We start from the raw sequence: 14183 nt of genomic DNA on the forward strand, positions 1-14183 counted from the left end.
CGTAGATCGACCGGTAAATTGAGAGCTTTGCCTTCCGGCTCAGCTCCTTCTTCACCACAACGGATCGATACAACGTCCGCATTACTGAAGACGCCGCACCGATCCGCCTGTCGATCTCACGATCCACTCTTCCCCCACTCGTGAACAAGACTCCTAGGTACTTGAACTCCTCCACTTGGGGCAGGGTCTCCTCCCCAACCCGGAGATGGCACTCCACCCTTTTCCGGGCGAGAACCATAGACTCGGACTTGGAGGTGCTGATTCTCATTCCAGTCGCTTCACACTCGGCTGCGAACCGATCCAGTGAGAGCTGAAGATCCCGGCCAGATGAAGCCATCAGGACTACATCATCTGCAAAAAGCAGAGACCTAATCCCGTGGCCACCAAACCGGAACCCCTCAACGCCTTGACTGCGCCTAGAAATTCTGTCCATAAAAGTTATGAACAGAATCGGTGACAAAGGACAGCCTTGGCGGAGTCCAACCTTCACTGGAAACGTGTCCGACTTACTGCCAGCAATGCGGACCAAGCTCTGACACTGATCATACAGGGAGCGGACTGCCACAATAAGACATTCCGATACCCCATACTCTCTGAGCACTCCCCACAGGACTTCCCGAGGGACACGGTCGAATGCCTTCTCCAAGTCCACAAAGCACATGTAGACTGGTTGGGCAAACTCCCATGCACCCTCAAGAACCCTGCCGAGAGTATAGAGCTGGTCCACAGTTCCACGACCAGGACGAAAACCACACTGTTCCTCCTGAATCCGAGGTTCGACTATCCGGCGAAGCCTCCTCTCCAGTACACCTGAATAAACCTTACCGGGAAGGCTGAGGAGTGTGATCCCACGATAGTTGGAACACACCCTCCGGTCCCCCTTCTTAAAGAGAGGGACCACCACCCCGGTCTGCCAATCCAGAGGTACCGCCCCCGATGTCCACGCGATGCTGCAGAGTCTTGTCAACCAAGACAGCCCCACAGCATCCAGAGCCTTAAGGAACTCCGGGCGGATCTCATCCACCCCCAGGGCCTTGCCGCTGAGGAGCTTTTTAACTACCTCAGCGACCTCAGCCCCAGAAATAGGAGAGTCCACTACAGATTCCCCAGGCACCGCTTCCTCAAAGAAAGACGTGTTGGTGGGATTGAGGAGGTCTTCGAAGTATTCCCTCAACCGATCCACAACATCCGCAGTCGAAGTCAGCAGAACACCATCCGCACCATACACGGTGTTGATAGTGCACTGCTTCCCCTTCCTGAGGCGCCGTATGGTGGTCCAGAATCGCTTCGAAGCCGTCCGGAAGTCGTTTTCCATGGCTTCCCCGAACTCTTCCCATGTCCGAGTTTTTGCCTCCGCGACCGCTAAAGCTGCACACCGCTTGGCCCGTCGGTACCCGTCCACTGCCTCCGGAGTCCTATGAGCCAAAAGAACCCGATAGGACTCCTTCAGCTTGACGGCATCCCTCACTGCTAGTGTCCACCAACGGGTTCTGGGATTACCGCCACGACAGGCACCAACAACCTTGCGGCCACAGCTCCAATCAGCCGCCTCGACAATAGAGGTTCGGAACATGGTCCACTCGGACTCAATGTCCCGCACCTCCCTCGTGACATGTTCAAAGTTCTCCCGGAGGTGTGAATTGAAACTCTCTCTGACAGGAGACTCTGCCAGACGTTCCCAGCAGACCCTCACAATGCGCTTGGGGCTGCCAGGTCTGTCTGGCATCCTCCCCCACCATCGCAGCCAACTCACCACCAGGTGGTGATCGGTAGAAAGCTCCGCCCCTCTCTTCACCCGAGTGTCCAAAACATAAGGCCGCAAATCCGATGACACAACTACAAAGTCGATCATGGAGCTGCGGCCTAGGGTGTCCTGGTGCCAAGTGCACATATGGACACCCTTATGTTTGAACATGGTGTTTGTTATCGACAAACTGTGACGAGCACAAAAGTCCAATAACAAAACACCACTCGGGTTTAGATCCGGGCGACCAATCTTCCCAATCACGCCTCTCCAGGTTTCACTGTCGTTGCCAACATGAGCGTTGAAGTCTCCCAGTAGGACAAGGGAATCACCCGGAGGAGCACTTTCCAGTACTCCCTCGAGTGTACCCAAAAAGGGTGGGTATTCTGAACTGCTGTTTGGTGCGTAAGCACAAACAACAGTCAGGATCCGTCCCCCCACCCGAAGGCGAAGGGAAGCTACCCTCTCGTCCACTGGGTTGAACTCAAACGTACAGGCTTTGAGCCGGGGGGCAACCAGAATTGCCACCCCAGCCCGTCGCCTCTCACTGCCGGCAACGCCAGAGTGGAAGAGGGTCCAGTCCCTCTCGAGAGAACTGGTTCCAGAGCCCTTGCTGTGCGTCGAGGTGAGTCCGACTATATCCAGCCGGAACTTCTCTACCTCGCGCACTAGCTCAGGCTCCTTCCCCCCCAGTGAGGTGACGTTCCACGTCCCAAGAGCTAGCTTCTGTAGCCGAGGATCGGACCGCCAAGTGCCCTGCCTTCGGCTGCCGCCCAGCTCACAATGCACCCGACCTCTATGGCCTCTCCTATGAGTGGTGAGCCCATTGGAGGGATGACCCACGTTGCCTCTTCGGGCTGTGCCCAGCCGGACCCCATGGGAACAGGCCCGACCACCAGGCGCTCGCCATCGTGCCCCAACTCCGGGCCTGGCTCCAGAGCGGGGCCCCGGTGACCCACGTCCGGGCGAGGGAAATCTGGGTTCATTTCGTTGTAATTCCATTGAAGTTTTTGAGCTGCTCTTTGTCTGATCACTCACCTAGGACCTGTTTGTCTTGGGAGACCCTACCAGGGGGCATGAAAACCCCCAGACAACATAGCTCCTAGGATCATTGGGACACGCAAACTCCTCTACCACGGTAAGGTAGCAGCTCAGAGAGGAGTAGCAGCTCAGAGAGGAGTAGCAGCTCAGAGAGGAGTTTTAGGAGTTATTAGGGTTTAAGTCTTCAACTCTACAAAGTATTTCAATGGGTGTTGTAGGAGTTAATAGGGTTTAAGTCTTCAACTCTAGAAATGTTTTCAATGGGTGTTGTAGGAGGTATTAGGGTTTAAGTCTTCAACTCTAGAAAGTATTTCAATGGGTGTTGTAGGAGTTATTAGGGTTTAAGTCTTCAACTCTAGAAAGTATTTCAATGGGTGTTGTAGGAGTTATTAGGGTTTAAGTCTTCAACTCTAGAAAGTATTTCAATGGGTGTTGTAGGAGTTATTAGGGTTTAAGTCCTCAACTCTAGAAAGTATTTCAATGGGTGTTGTAGGAGTTATTAGGGTTTAAGTCTTCAACTCTTGAAAGTATTTCAATGGGTGTTGTAGGAGTTATTAGGGTTTAAGTCTGCAACTCTAGAAAGTATTTCAATGGGTGTTGTAGGAGTTAATAGGGTTTAAGTCTTCAACTCTAGAAAGTATTTCAATGGGTGTTGTAGGAGTTTTTAGGGTTTAAGTCTTCAACTCTAGAAAGTATTTCAATGGGTGTTGTAGGAGTTATTAGGGTTCAAGTCTTCAACTCTAGAAAGTATTTCAATGGGTGTTGTAGGAGTTATTAGGGTTTAAGTCTTCAACTCTAGAAAGTATTTCAATGGGTATTGTGGGAGTTATTAGGGTTTAAGTCTTCAACTCTAGAAAGTATTTCAATGGGTATTGTGGGAGTTATTAGGGTAATGTAGGTGACAGCAGCTCAGAGCAGGAACCAAGCAGAGTGTTTCCAGAGCAGCCAGTCCCAAACACATGTGTCAGAAACAGAACCGGAAGCACATTTTTATGTGATAATATATCACCTTGTGTGTTTATTACACTTTAAATTCATATGTTGCTGTTTGTTACATGTTTGTTGTGTTTTGCTTCACTGTAAAATATACACATCTATGGAGGAGCTGCTCTGACAAGTAAAAGATGTTCATATGTTGCTAATATTCAGTCTTTTATTGTTCATAGTTAATATTGTAAATCACACTTTCTTTATTTGCATGTACATTTTGGGTGTCTCATTCAGTTAAAAACTGTAAAATTCCATTCCATTTTTTGAGGTGGTCTGTCATAACTTTTTTAGAACTCCATGGGACATTGTGACTTTTGGTGTTAGTGTTAATGTTAGTGTTAGTATTAAACACACATACTGTACAGCAGGTTTTTACAGGTAAATGTGTGTACATCATTTATACACACATACACCTTGGCCCCCACACACATTTTTTTCTCTAAATGTGGCCCCCCAGTCAAAATATTTGCCCAGCTCTGGTATACATCAACAATATGATTTGCCTGTGTATACATCAGTTATTTTATTTCATCCATCCATCCATCCATCTTCTTCCGCTTATCCGAGGTCGGGTCGTGGGGGCAACAGCCTAAGCAGGGAAACCCAGACTTCCCTCTCCCCAGCCACTTCGTCTAGCTCTTCCCGGGGGATCCCGAGGCGTTCCCAGGCCAGCCGGGAGACATAGTCTTCCCAACGTGTCCTGGGTCTTCCCCGTGGCCTCCTACCGGTTAGACGTGCCCTAAACACCTCCCCCGGGAGGCGTTCGGGTGGCATCCTGACCAGATGCCCGAACCACCTCATCTGGCTCCTCTCCATGTGAAGGAGCAGCGGCTTCACTTTGAGCTCCTCCCGGATGGCAGAGCTTCTCACCCTATCTCTAAGGGAGAGCCCCGCCACACGGCGGAGGAAACTCATTTGGGACGCTTGTACCCGTGATCTTATCCTTTCGGTCATGACCCAAAGCTCATGACCATAGGTGAGGATGGGAACGTAGATCGACCGGTAAATTGAGAGCTTTGCCTTCCGGCTCAGCTCCTTCTTCACCACAACGGATCGGTACAACGTCCGCATTACTGAAGACGCCGCACCGATCCGCCTGTCGATCTCACGATCCACTGTTCCCTCACTCGTGAACAATACTCCTAGGTACTTGAACTCCTCCACTTGGAGCAGGGTCTCCTCCCCCAACCCTCGACTACAGAAGTTATTTTATTAGTTTTTTTAAATTCATGTTTAATTTTTTGGACTAGATTAAGAATGGTTGCAAGCAGAGATGTCCGATAATGGCTTTTTTGCCGATGTCCGATATTCCGATATTGTCCAACTCTTAATTACCGATACCGATATATACAGTGGTGGTATGAACACATTATTATGCCTGATTTTGTTGTGACGCCCCGCCGGATGCATTAAACAATGTAACAAGGTTTTCCAAAATAAATCAACTGAAGTTATGTAAAAAATGCCAACATGGCGCTGCCGTATTTATTATTGAAGTCACAAAGTGCATTATTTGTTTTAACATGACTCAAAACAGCAGCTTGGAATTTGGGAAATGCTCTCCCTGAGAGAGCATGAGGAGGTTGAGAGGGTCTAGGGGGTAGCGAGGGGTGTATATTGTAGCGTCCCGGGAGAGTTAGTGCTGCAAGGGGATCTGGGTATTTGCTGTGTTGTGTTTATGTTGTGTTACGGTGAGGATGTTCTCCCCAAATGTGTTTGTCATTCTTGTTTGGTGTGGCTTCACAGTGTGGCCCATATTTTAAAGAGTGTTGGCGTTGTTTATACGCCCACCCTCAGTGTGACCTGCATGGCTGTTAACCAAGTATGCCGTGCATACACTTGTGCATGTGAAAAGTTGTAGATATTATGTGATTGGCCAGTGCCTTTAAGGTTTGTTGACGCTCTGCACTTCTCCCTACGTCCGTGTACCTGGTGGCCTTTTAAAAGTCATCAATTGCACTTTTTGAAACCGATACCGATTATTTTGAAATTGACACCGATATTTTCCGATATTACATTTTAAAGCATTTATCGGACGATAATATTGGCAGTCCGATATTATCGGACATCTCTATTTACAAGTATGAATCACAATTCATTGGAAAAATCGTTTTTTGTTCTTTTTTGCACCCCTATTGTGTGATACTATATAACTTTGCATACTTCAAATCAGGTATAGGGGAAACTTGTTGTTCTGCATTATTTCTCTAGTCCTATTAGTATTATGTGCTTCATTCCATGAGTGTTTCTTGTGGTTGATGCTGAAGGTGCTGGCCCAGCTGCAGACTCCCAGCGGTACATCTGTACCACAGCACTTCAAACTGCAGCTGCCTGTTCACATCCAACAGACCAAGTCAGCTCAGGGAGGAGAGGTAATGGCTGCTAAATCACATGTCTTTCTCTCTTTTTCAATGTATCTAACTGACTGTTTTGCTTTGGATTTTTGCCACGTCAAATGATGCTAACAATTTCATTGCATAAATGAAATGTGTTTAAAAAAAAAAAAACAATGTATATACAAAAACCAGTGCAGAAATATTGCTTCAAAACTGAAGATTCACTTTGGTTAAATGACGACTGAGACAGGATCCATTGCTTCAATCAATTTGCTGCAAGTGGGTCTGCACTCATTTTTTTTACACTGAATTTTCAAACAATATATTTTAACAAACGGAAATTTTCAGCTGACATATTGCTCACTTCACGGTGGTAGAGGGGTTAGTGCGTCTGCCTCACAATACGAAGTTCCTGCAGTCCTGGGTTCAAATCCAGGCTCGGGATCTTTCTGTCTGGAGTTTGCATGTTCTCCCCGTGAATGCGTGGGTTCCCTCCGAGTACTCCGGCTTCCTCCCACCTCCAAAGACATGCACCTGGGGATAGGCCCCTCCCACCTCCAAAGACATGCACCTGGGGATAGGTTGATTGGCAACACTAAATTGGCCCTAGTGTGTGAATGTTGTCTGTCTATCTGTGTTGGCCCTGCGATGAGTTGGCGACTTGTCCAGGGTGTACCCCGCCTTCCGCCCGATTGTAGCTGAGATAGGCGCCAGTGCCCTCCACGACCCAAAAAGGAAATAAGCGGTAGAAAATGGATGGATGGAATTTGTATTCAATGAAGTTGTCGGCATAATTGGATTCAAAATTCAGTGACATGAAAATTCAGTGTCAATTCAGTGCTTTAGTAACAAAAGATGAAAGTACCTTGTAGTCCCTCCGATAGACCGAGTTCCCCAATGAGTCACTGTCTTAAATCGCCTTGGTCATCGGCGCCAAAAAAACCCAATTATTATTATTATTATTATTTATTTATTTATTTATTTTAAAAATTGTTTTGCTTTTCAATAAAGTTTTATTGAAAGGTACAAGAACATCTTTAGATGGCGTATTCAGTCATTTTGAAGTCAAAGTGACACTTGGCATACAACATAAAGAAACTGGCTAAGGAAATGCTATGCAAATTCCAAAACGTGTGGCGCTTCACTCTGTGCCATCGTATGCATCAAATGGCGAGAACAACTCATCGTTAACAGCTGAAGACTGCACACGTTAACCGTATGCGGTGGGTTCACCATTAGCTTCAACTTGCTGTTTGAATTCAAGACAGTGTAGCAACCTAGGGTGGAAGTTAAAGATTTTGGGCCCGATTTCTTGGTTCCATATTTGTATTTCTCAAAATCCTTCTCCCTCCTCTTCCACATGGTGGATTGAGGACCTAGGTGGTTCAATACTTTTCAATACTAGATTAAAACCAACAACCCGTTCCAGGAAATACACCATGGTACGGATTTGAACAAACTCATACTCGTGCACTCGCACACCCACAAAAGGAAAAGTGACTCGAATAGTTTTTAGTAATATAGGGAAACGGTTTTAACTTAAACAACGCCAACTCACTGATGAGGATCTTTAAAGGGGAACATTATCACAATTTCAAAAGGGTTAAAAACAATAAAAATCAGTTCCCAGTGGCTTGTTGTATTTTCTGAAGTTTTTTTCAAAATTTTACCGGTCTCGGAATATCCCTAAATAAAGCTAAGACACTGGCCATTTCCCTGTGACGTCATACAGTGCTGCCAATGTAAACAAACAATGGGAATACCACAGCAAGATATAGTGACATTAGCTCAGATTCAAACTCGGATTTCAGCGACTTAAGCGATTCAACAGATTACGCATGTATTGAAACAGATGGTTGGAGTATGAAAATATTGAAGAAGAAACTGAAGCTATTGAGCGAATAGCTATTGACGCTATTCATTGCCATAGCATGGCCGAATAGCTGCGTTAGCATTGCCGGTAAAATGTGCGGACCAAACGATCAGGACTTTCGCATCTCGTGACACTGGAGCAACTTAAATCCGTCGATTGGTAAGTGTTTTTTTCGCATTAAATGTGGGTGGAAGGAAACGTAATATAGTTGCAAATGCATCTACAGGTTATCCACACATCTCTGTGCCATGTCTGCTTTAGCACCGCCGGTAAATAGCATGTTAGCATCGATTAGCTGGCAGTCAACATCAACAAAACTCACCTTTGTGATTTCGTTGACTATCGTTGCAAATGCATCTGCAGGTTATCCATACATCTCTGTGCCATGTCTGTCTTAGCATCGCCGGTCAAATGTGGAGACACTCTGGCACATTCAATGGGGGTCTGGCGGCAGACACTTTGGCATCTTCGGGCCAGTGGTGCAACTTGAATCCCTCCCTGTTAGTGTTGTTACACCCTCCGACAACACACCGTCAAGGCATGATGTCTCCAAGGTTCCAAAAAATAGTCAAAAAAACGGAAAATAACAAAGCTGAGACCCGGTGTTTGTAATGTGTTGAAAATGAAAGTGACGGCTCTGTTACCTCGGCGACGTCACATTCTGACGTCATCGCTTCCGGCGCGATAAACAGAAAGGCGTTTAATTCGCCAAAATTCACCCATTTAGAGTTCGGAAATCGGTTAAAAAAATAGATGGTCTTTTTTCTGCACCATCAAGGTATATATTGACGCTTACATAGGTCTGGTGGTAATGTTCCCCTTTAAGTAAAAACAGATATGTTGTGTGAGCTGGATCACCTAGTAAATTACATCCAATCAAGGAATAATTTGGTGCGTCACCCCAATTAAAGCAAAAAGTGTGGGAACACAACAGCTGTCATGTGTTCGAACAGTACTTATTAACAACATATCACAATTACAAGTAAACATTTGCTGTTTGCTGGACATCAAATGACAGGCTGTCAATCACAGTCAGTGTTGGTGATAACGGCGTTAAGGAGAAATATAATGAATGACTTTAAGGTCCGTTAGCGATAGCTTGGTGTAGCGTGGGAAGATACTTTGGATGTGGTTTTATGTGGACACAAGTGCAGGAAATATATTTTGAGTGGTGAAAGCAACAGGCAAACAGCCAGAGGTAGCATCACACTGTGACACAACAAACGCACACATACACAATGGCAATGATGAAGAAAAAAGTCATCATCGAAGTCACAAACTAAACATCCAAACAATACACCGTTTGTTGACCAGAAGATATGACATTCAATCCTTTTATTAGCCAGAGGTAACACAATCCGGTGGAAAGGTTTCAAAGTGCTGGCGCTGCTAACTGCTAAAGCTAACAAACACAGTTCCGTTGGAACTTTGGATGACGTCATACGTCACTCCGCAACGTATTTATTACTTTCCCTAGTAATTATTGACATTTATCAAAGAGTAATTATGTTAGTATTTCACTGACTTCACTGAAAATGGATTTATTTCTGAGTGAACTTTTCCAACACTGCGTGTCATGTTGTTATGTACGTGATGGCAGGAAGAAGAGGTTTCAAGACATGTCACATACAGCAACTTGAAGAGAAATCCCTTACTTTTTTCTTCCCGTGTCACTTTTCTTAATTATTGGTACTTGCTTCTGTGTGTTTGCTGTCTGCAAAAGTCCCTTGGAGATATTTATCAAAGAACGTTGCCTTCCTTTATACTTCCAGGAAACGTTTGGAATTAGCCCTAATTTGTGACCTTTTTCCCAAGTGTGACGTCAGCAAAATAATCATGTACGATAGAAATGGACCCAAAGGGCTTTTACTCAATAAGCTCCTTATTTTTCTCTATCCCTCTGTTGTGGGGCAGACTGGCTCGTATATGCTCATGCATCATTCGCTTTTGCCACTTTGAATACAAAGTAGCGTACATTTCAAACTTAATCCGTCAGTAGACTCGCTATGGAAGCGCTAAAAACTACAAGAAAGATGGCGGGGAGCCACGTAAATAAGACCGCCTAAGAAAAGTGCGCATCCTAAAAAGACAGTCAGAAAGCGGCTTTAAATCTAGGCAACTTTGACCACCATTACATCTTTGGAAGTTTTACATGTACAAAAGTATCATGATATAACAAAATAAAGTCTCTTCTTCCCAGACCAAAAGCCCTCGGATGTTACAGGGTGGTATTCACTTGTCCACATGATGTTATGTTCCACATAATGTTATGTTCCACACGATGTTATGTTCCACATAATGTTATGTTCCACATAATGTTATGTTACACACGATGTTATGTTACACATAATGTTATGTTCCACATAATGTTATGTTACACATAATGTTATGTTACACATAATGTTATGTTACACATAATGTTATGTTACACATAATGTTATGTTACACATGATGTTATGTTACACACAATGTTATGTTACACATAATGTTATGTTACACGTTATGTTACACACAACGTTATGTTACACATAATGTTATGTTACACACAATGTTATGTTACACATAATGTTATGTTCCACATAATGTTATGTTACACACAATGTTATGTTACACATAATGTTATCTTACACATAATGTTATGTTACACATAATGTTATGTTACATACGATGTTATGTTACACACAATGTTATTTTACGCATAATTTTATGTTACGCATGATGTTATGTTACACATAATGTTATGTTCCATAATGTTATGTTCCATAATGTTATGTTCCATAATGTTATGTTCCACACGATGTTATGTTACACATAATGTTATGTTACACATAATGTTATGTTACACATCATGTTATGTTACACATCATGTTATGTTACACATAATGTTATGTTACACATCATGTTATGTTACACATCATGTTATGTTACACACAATGTTATGTTACAGCCTTCTTACAAAATGGAATACATTCATTTTGTCCTCAAAACTCAGTTTTTTTTTATTTCACTCATTGAAAATGTTTTATTTTTATTTTTAATACATTTGCAAAACATTCTAAAAAATAACTTTTTCACATTATCATCATGGGGTATTGTGTGTGGAATTTGGAGGACCACAATGAATGTCTTCCATTTTGGAACATGGCAATATGTAGAAAACGTGAGGCTCTGAAAATACTTGAGGGATCCTCCGCATGCAGCAGTCCCCTCGGCAGTATTACATTTCATCATGTATTGCCCTCAGAAGGAATGTGGCTACTTCATGTCCTCATCCTCTCACCATGTAGATGGGCAACGTGGTGACCATCCAGGCCGCGTCCATACAGGAGCAGCTCCAGAGGATCCAGCAGCTCCGAGAGCAGCAGAAGAAGAAGAAGAAACAAGCCGCAGAGGCCAAGAAAGAGCAAGCCCTCAACTCTGTCAGCCAGAGAGACCTCATTCAGAAACAGGTGTGGCCATCACACCGCTCAAGTTGTCAGTCAAGACTCAACGCTACTTTTGCCTTCTTAGGTTGTCACCAAGCACAACGCTTTCATCGAATATCTCAAGCAGAAGAAGACTGTCACACCTGAAGAGAAAGAAGAGAATCAGAGGTTGGTGTGTGCGTGTGTGTTTGTGTGCGTGTGTGAGTGTGTGTCACCTGCCCCACCAGGAAGACTAATCAGCTGGTAAATGATTGCCACACCCCAGGTCTTCTTGAGTCTTTCAAGGGGAACTGCACTTTTTGGGGAATTTTACCTATCATTCACGATCATTATGTAAGACAAGAACAAATTTTTTCTTTTTTTATGAATTCCAAATACTAAATAAATGCGATCAAAAGTCAGCTGACAATGAAGCCTATTTGAGATGCTGTAGTCTGCCTCTAAAGTCCTTAAAAGAACTTCAAAAACCCTTCCATTAAGGTTATATACATGATGTAAGTAGATGCACTATATTGCCAAAAGTATGGTGTCCAGCCATGCAAATGATGAGAATCAGGGGTCTTGATCACTTGGCCCGGTGTGTCAAATCAAGCACTTAGGCATGGAGACTCATTCTGCAAACATTAGTGAAAGAATGGGCCGCTCTCAGTGATTTCCAGCGTGGAACTGTCATAGGATGCCACCTGTGCAACAAATCCAGTCAGGAAATTTCCTCGCTCCTAAATATTCCAAAGTCAACTTTATTCTAAGAAAAGTGAAGAGTTTGGGAACAACAGCAAGTCAGCCACCAAGTGGTAGGCCAGGTAAACTGACAGAGAGGTCAGCATAGTGCAAAGACTTTCTGCACAGTCACTTGCTACACAGCTCCAAACTTCATGTGACCTTCCAATTAGCCCACGTACAGTACGCAGAGAGCTTCATGCAATGGGTTTCCATGGGCGAGCAGCTGCATTTAAGCCATACATCAGCAAGTCCAATGCAAAGTGTGGGATGCAGTGGTGTAAAGCACGTCGCCACTGGACTCTAAAGCAGTGGACACGCCTTCTCTGGACTGATGAATCAAACTTTTCCATCTGGCAATCTGATGGACCAGTCTGGGTTTGGAGGTTGCCAGGAGAACACTACATTTCAGACTGCATTGTGCTGAGTGTGAAATTTGGTGGAGGAGGAATTATGGTGTGAGGTTGTTTTTCAGGAGTTGGGCTTGGCCCCCTAGTTCCAGTGAAAGGAACGTTGAATGCCCCATGATAGCAAAACATTTTGGACAATTCCATGCTTCCAACCTTGTGGGAACAGTTTGGAGCGGGCCCCTTCCTCTTCCAACATGACTGTGCACCAGTGCACAAAGCAAGGTCCGTAAAGACATTGATGACAGAGTCTGGTGGGGATGAACTTGACTGGCCTGCACAGAGTCCTGACCTGCACCTGATAGAACACTCCTTGGGATGAATTAAAACGGAGACTGAGAGCCAGGCCTTCTCTAATTATAGTGAAAAATAGAACCTGTGCAGTTCCCCTGTAAAAGAGAGAGCAGATGAAGTCTGAAGGAGTAAGGGGTAGAGGTGAGTGTTGTGGACAGCTGCCTCTGACACACGGGTGTCGACACCAGTGCCAGGCTAGCGTGACTCCACCTTTGCACTCGCTCTCTGCTTATTTTTCCTCCCATTTTGTTTTTCCACTTCCTTTTCCTGCAAAACATCATTTGGGCTTCCAATCACCTTGTTCCTCTGACATCAGCCCGCACGTCTTGTTTTTGTCCTCCAAAGCCTGGCCTGTCTTTGACCCCGCAGGCACGCGGGCGGAGCCATCGAGGCGCTCTGCTGCTCACACCAATCCACCATTTTCTCCCCTCTCTGCGAATGTTAGCGGACACAAGTCAACGTAGTGCTGACGCAGGGATGCCACATTTACTGTAATAGGCCATCAATTTTTAAGCTGACTCTCACCACATCCTTGCAGTCGGCTGAGCTCCACGCAAGGATGTGGGACTTCTCAATAAGAGATGTATTTCAGACGGCGGGGCCTCGGAAACAAATCCTTGTATGTGATTGGATAAAGCGCTTGTCTGTTATCTTGAACGAGGCGCTACTTCAAGCACTCACTTGGTAATCAAGCCGTGACGCTGATGAGAGCCACGCTGGGAAATCCAAAACAGAACAGCCGACATATTGGAAAAGGACAAAGTTAGAGAACTTTTACTGAAACAAGGCAGTGATGTCAGAAGATGATACATTCTTTTTTTTGTTGCTATATTGAAGGAGTTTGCATTGCACCTCGATTCCAAATCCTTGTGTGGAGCTCAGCCAACTACAACGATCTGGCCAGAGTCAGGTCCATCAATTTAGGCTCCCCATAAAAAAGAAGCCTTTTTGTCAGCTGAAGGACCACACATGAATGGAGTTATCTTCACATTGTTGAAACTCCCAGCATGCATTTCCTTTGCTGCCATCTCCACTCCCACACTAGTGGAGAACAAATAAAGACAGAGCCGCTCAAAAGTCTCTCAACATCTGCACATCCCACCTTTGATAACAGCCGTGCCTTCAAGCCATTCAGGCCAAATGGGGTGCAGTACTTCAGTGATGGACTCGGTCTCAGCTCATTCACAACAACATGACAGCACACAGTATTTTTTTGCACTTGGGAAATAAGATAGCACACACAGTATTTATTTGCACTTAGGAAATAAGAAAGCACACACAGTATTTATTTGCACTTAGGAAATAAAATAGCACACACAGTATTTATTTGCACTTAGGAAATAAGATAGCACA

The 14183-nt window shown here is 44.7% G+C and overlaps 1 protein-coding gene across 1 annotated transcript in view; it reads left to right on the forward strand.

The window, feature by feature from the left end:
- LOC133539053 (nucleosome-remodeling factor subunit BPTF-like) overlaps nt 1-14183 on the forward strand; it is a 151564-nt gene that overhangs the window by 95612 nt on the left and 41769 nt on the right. The window contains 3 exon segments of the mRNA XM_061881081.1: nt 6043-6147; nt 11272-11433; nt 11495-11577. Coding sequence (XP_061737065.1) covers nt 6043-6147; nt 11272-11433; nt 11495-11577 — 350 coding nt within the window.

This window comes from Nerophis ophidion, linkage group LG20 (assembly GCF_033978795.1).
Source record: "Nerophis ophidion isolate RoL-2023_Sa linkage group LG20, RoL_Noph_v1.0, whole genome shotgun sequence".
In the NCBI taxonomy this organism is placed as follows: domain Eukaryota; kingdom Metazoa; phylum Chordata; class Actinopteri; order Syngnathiformes; family Syngnathidae; genus Nerophis; species Nerophis ophidion.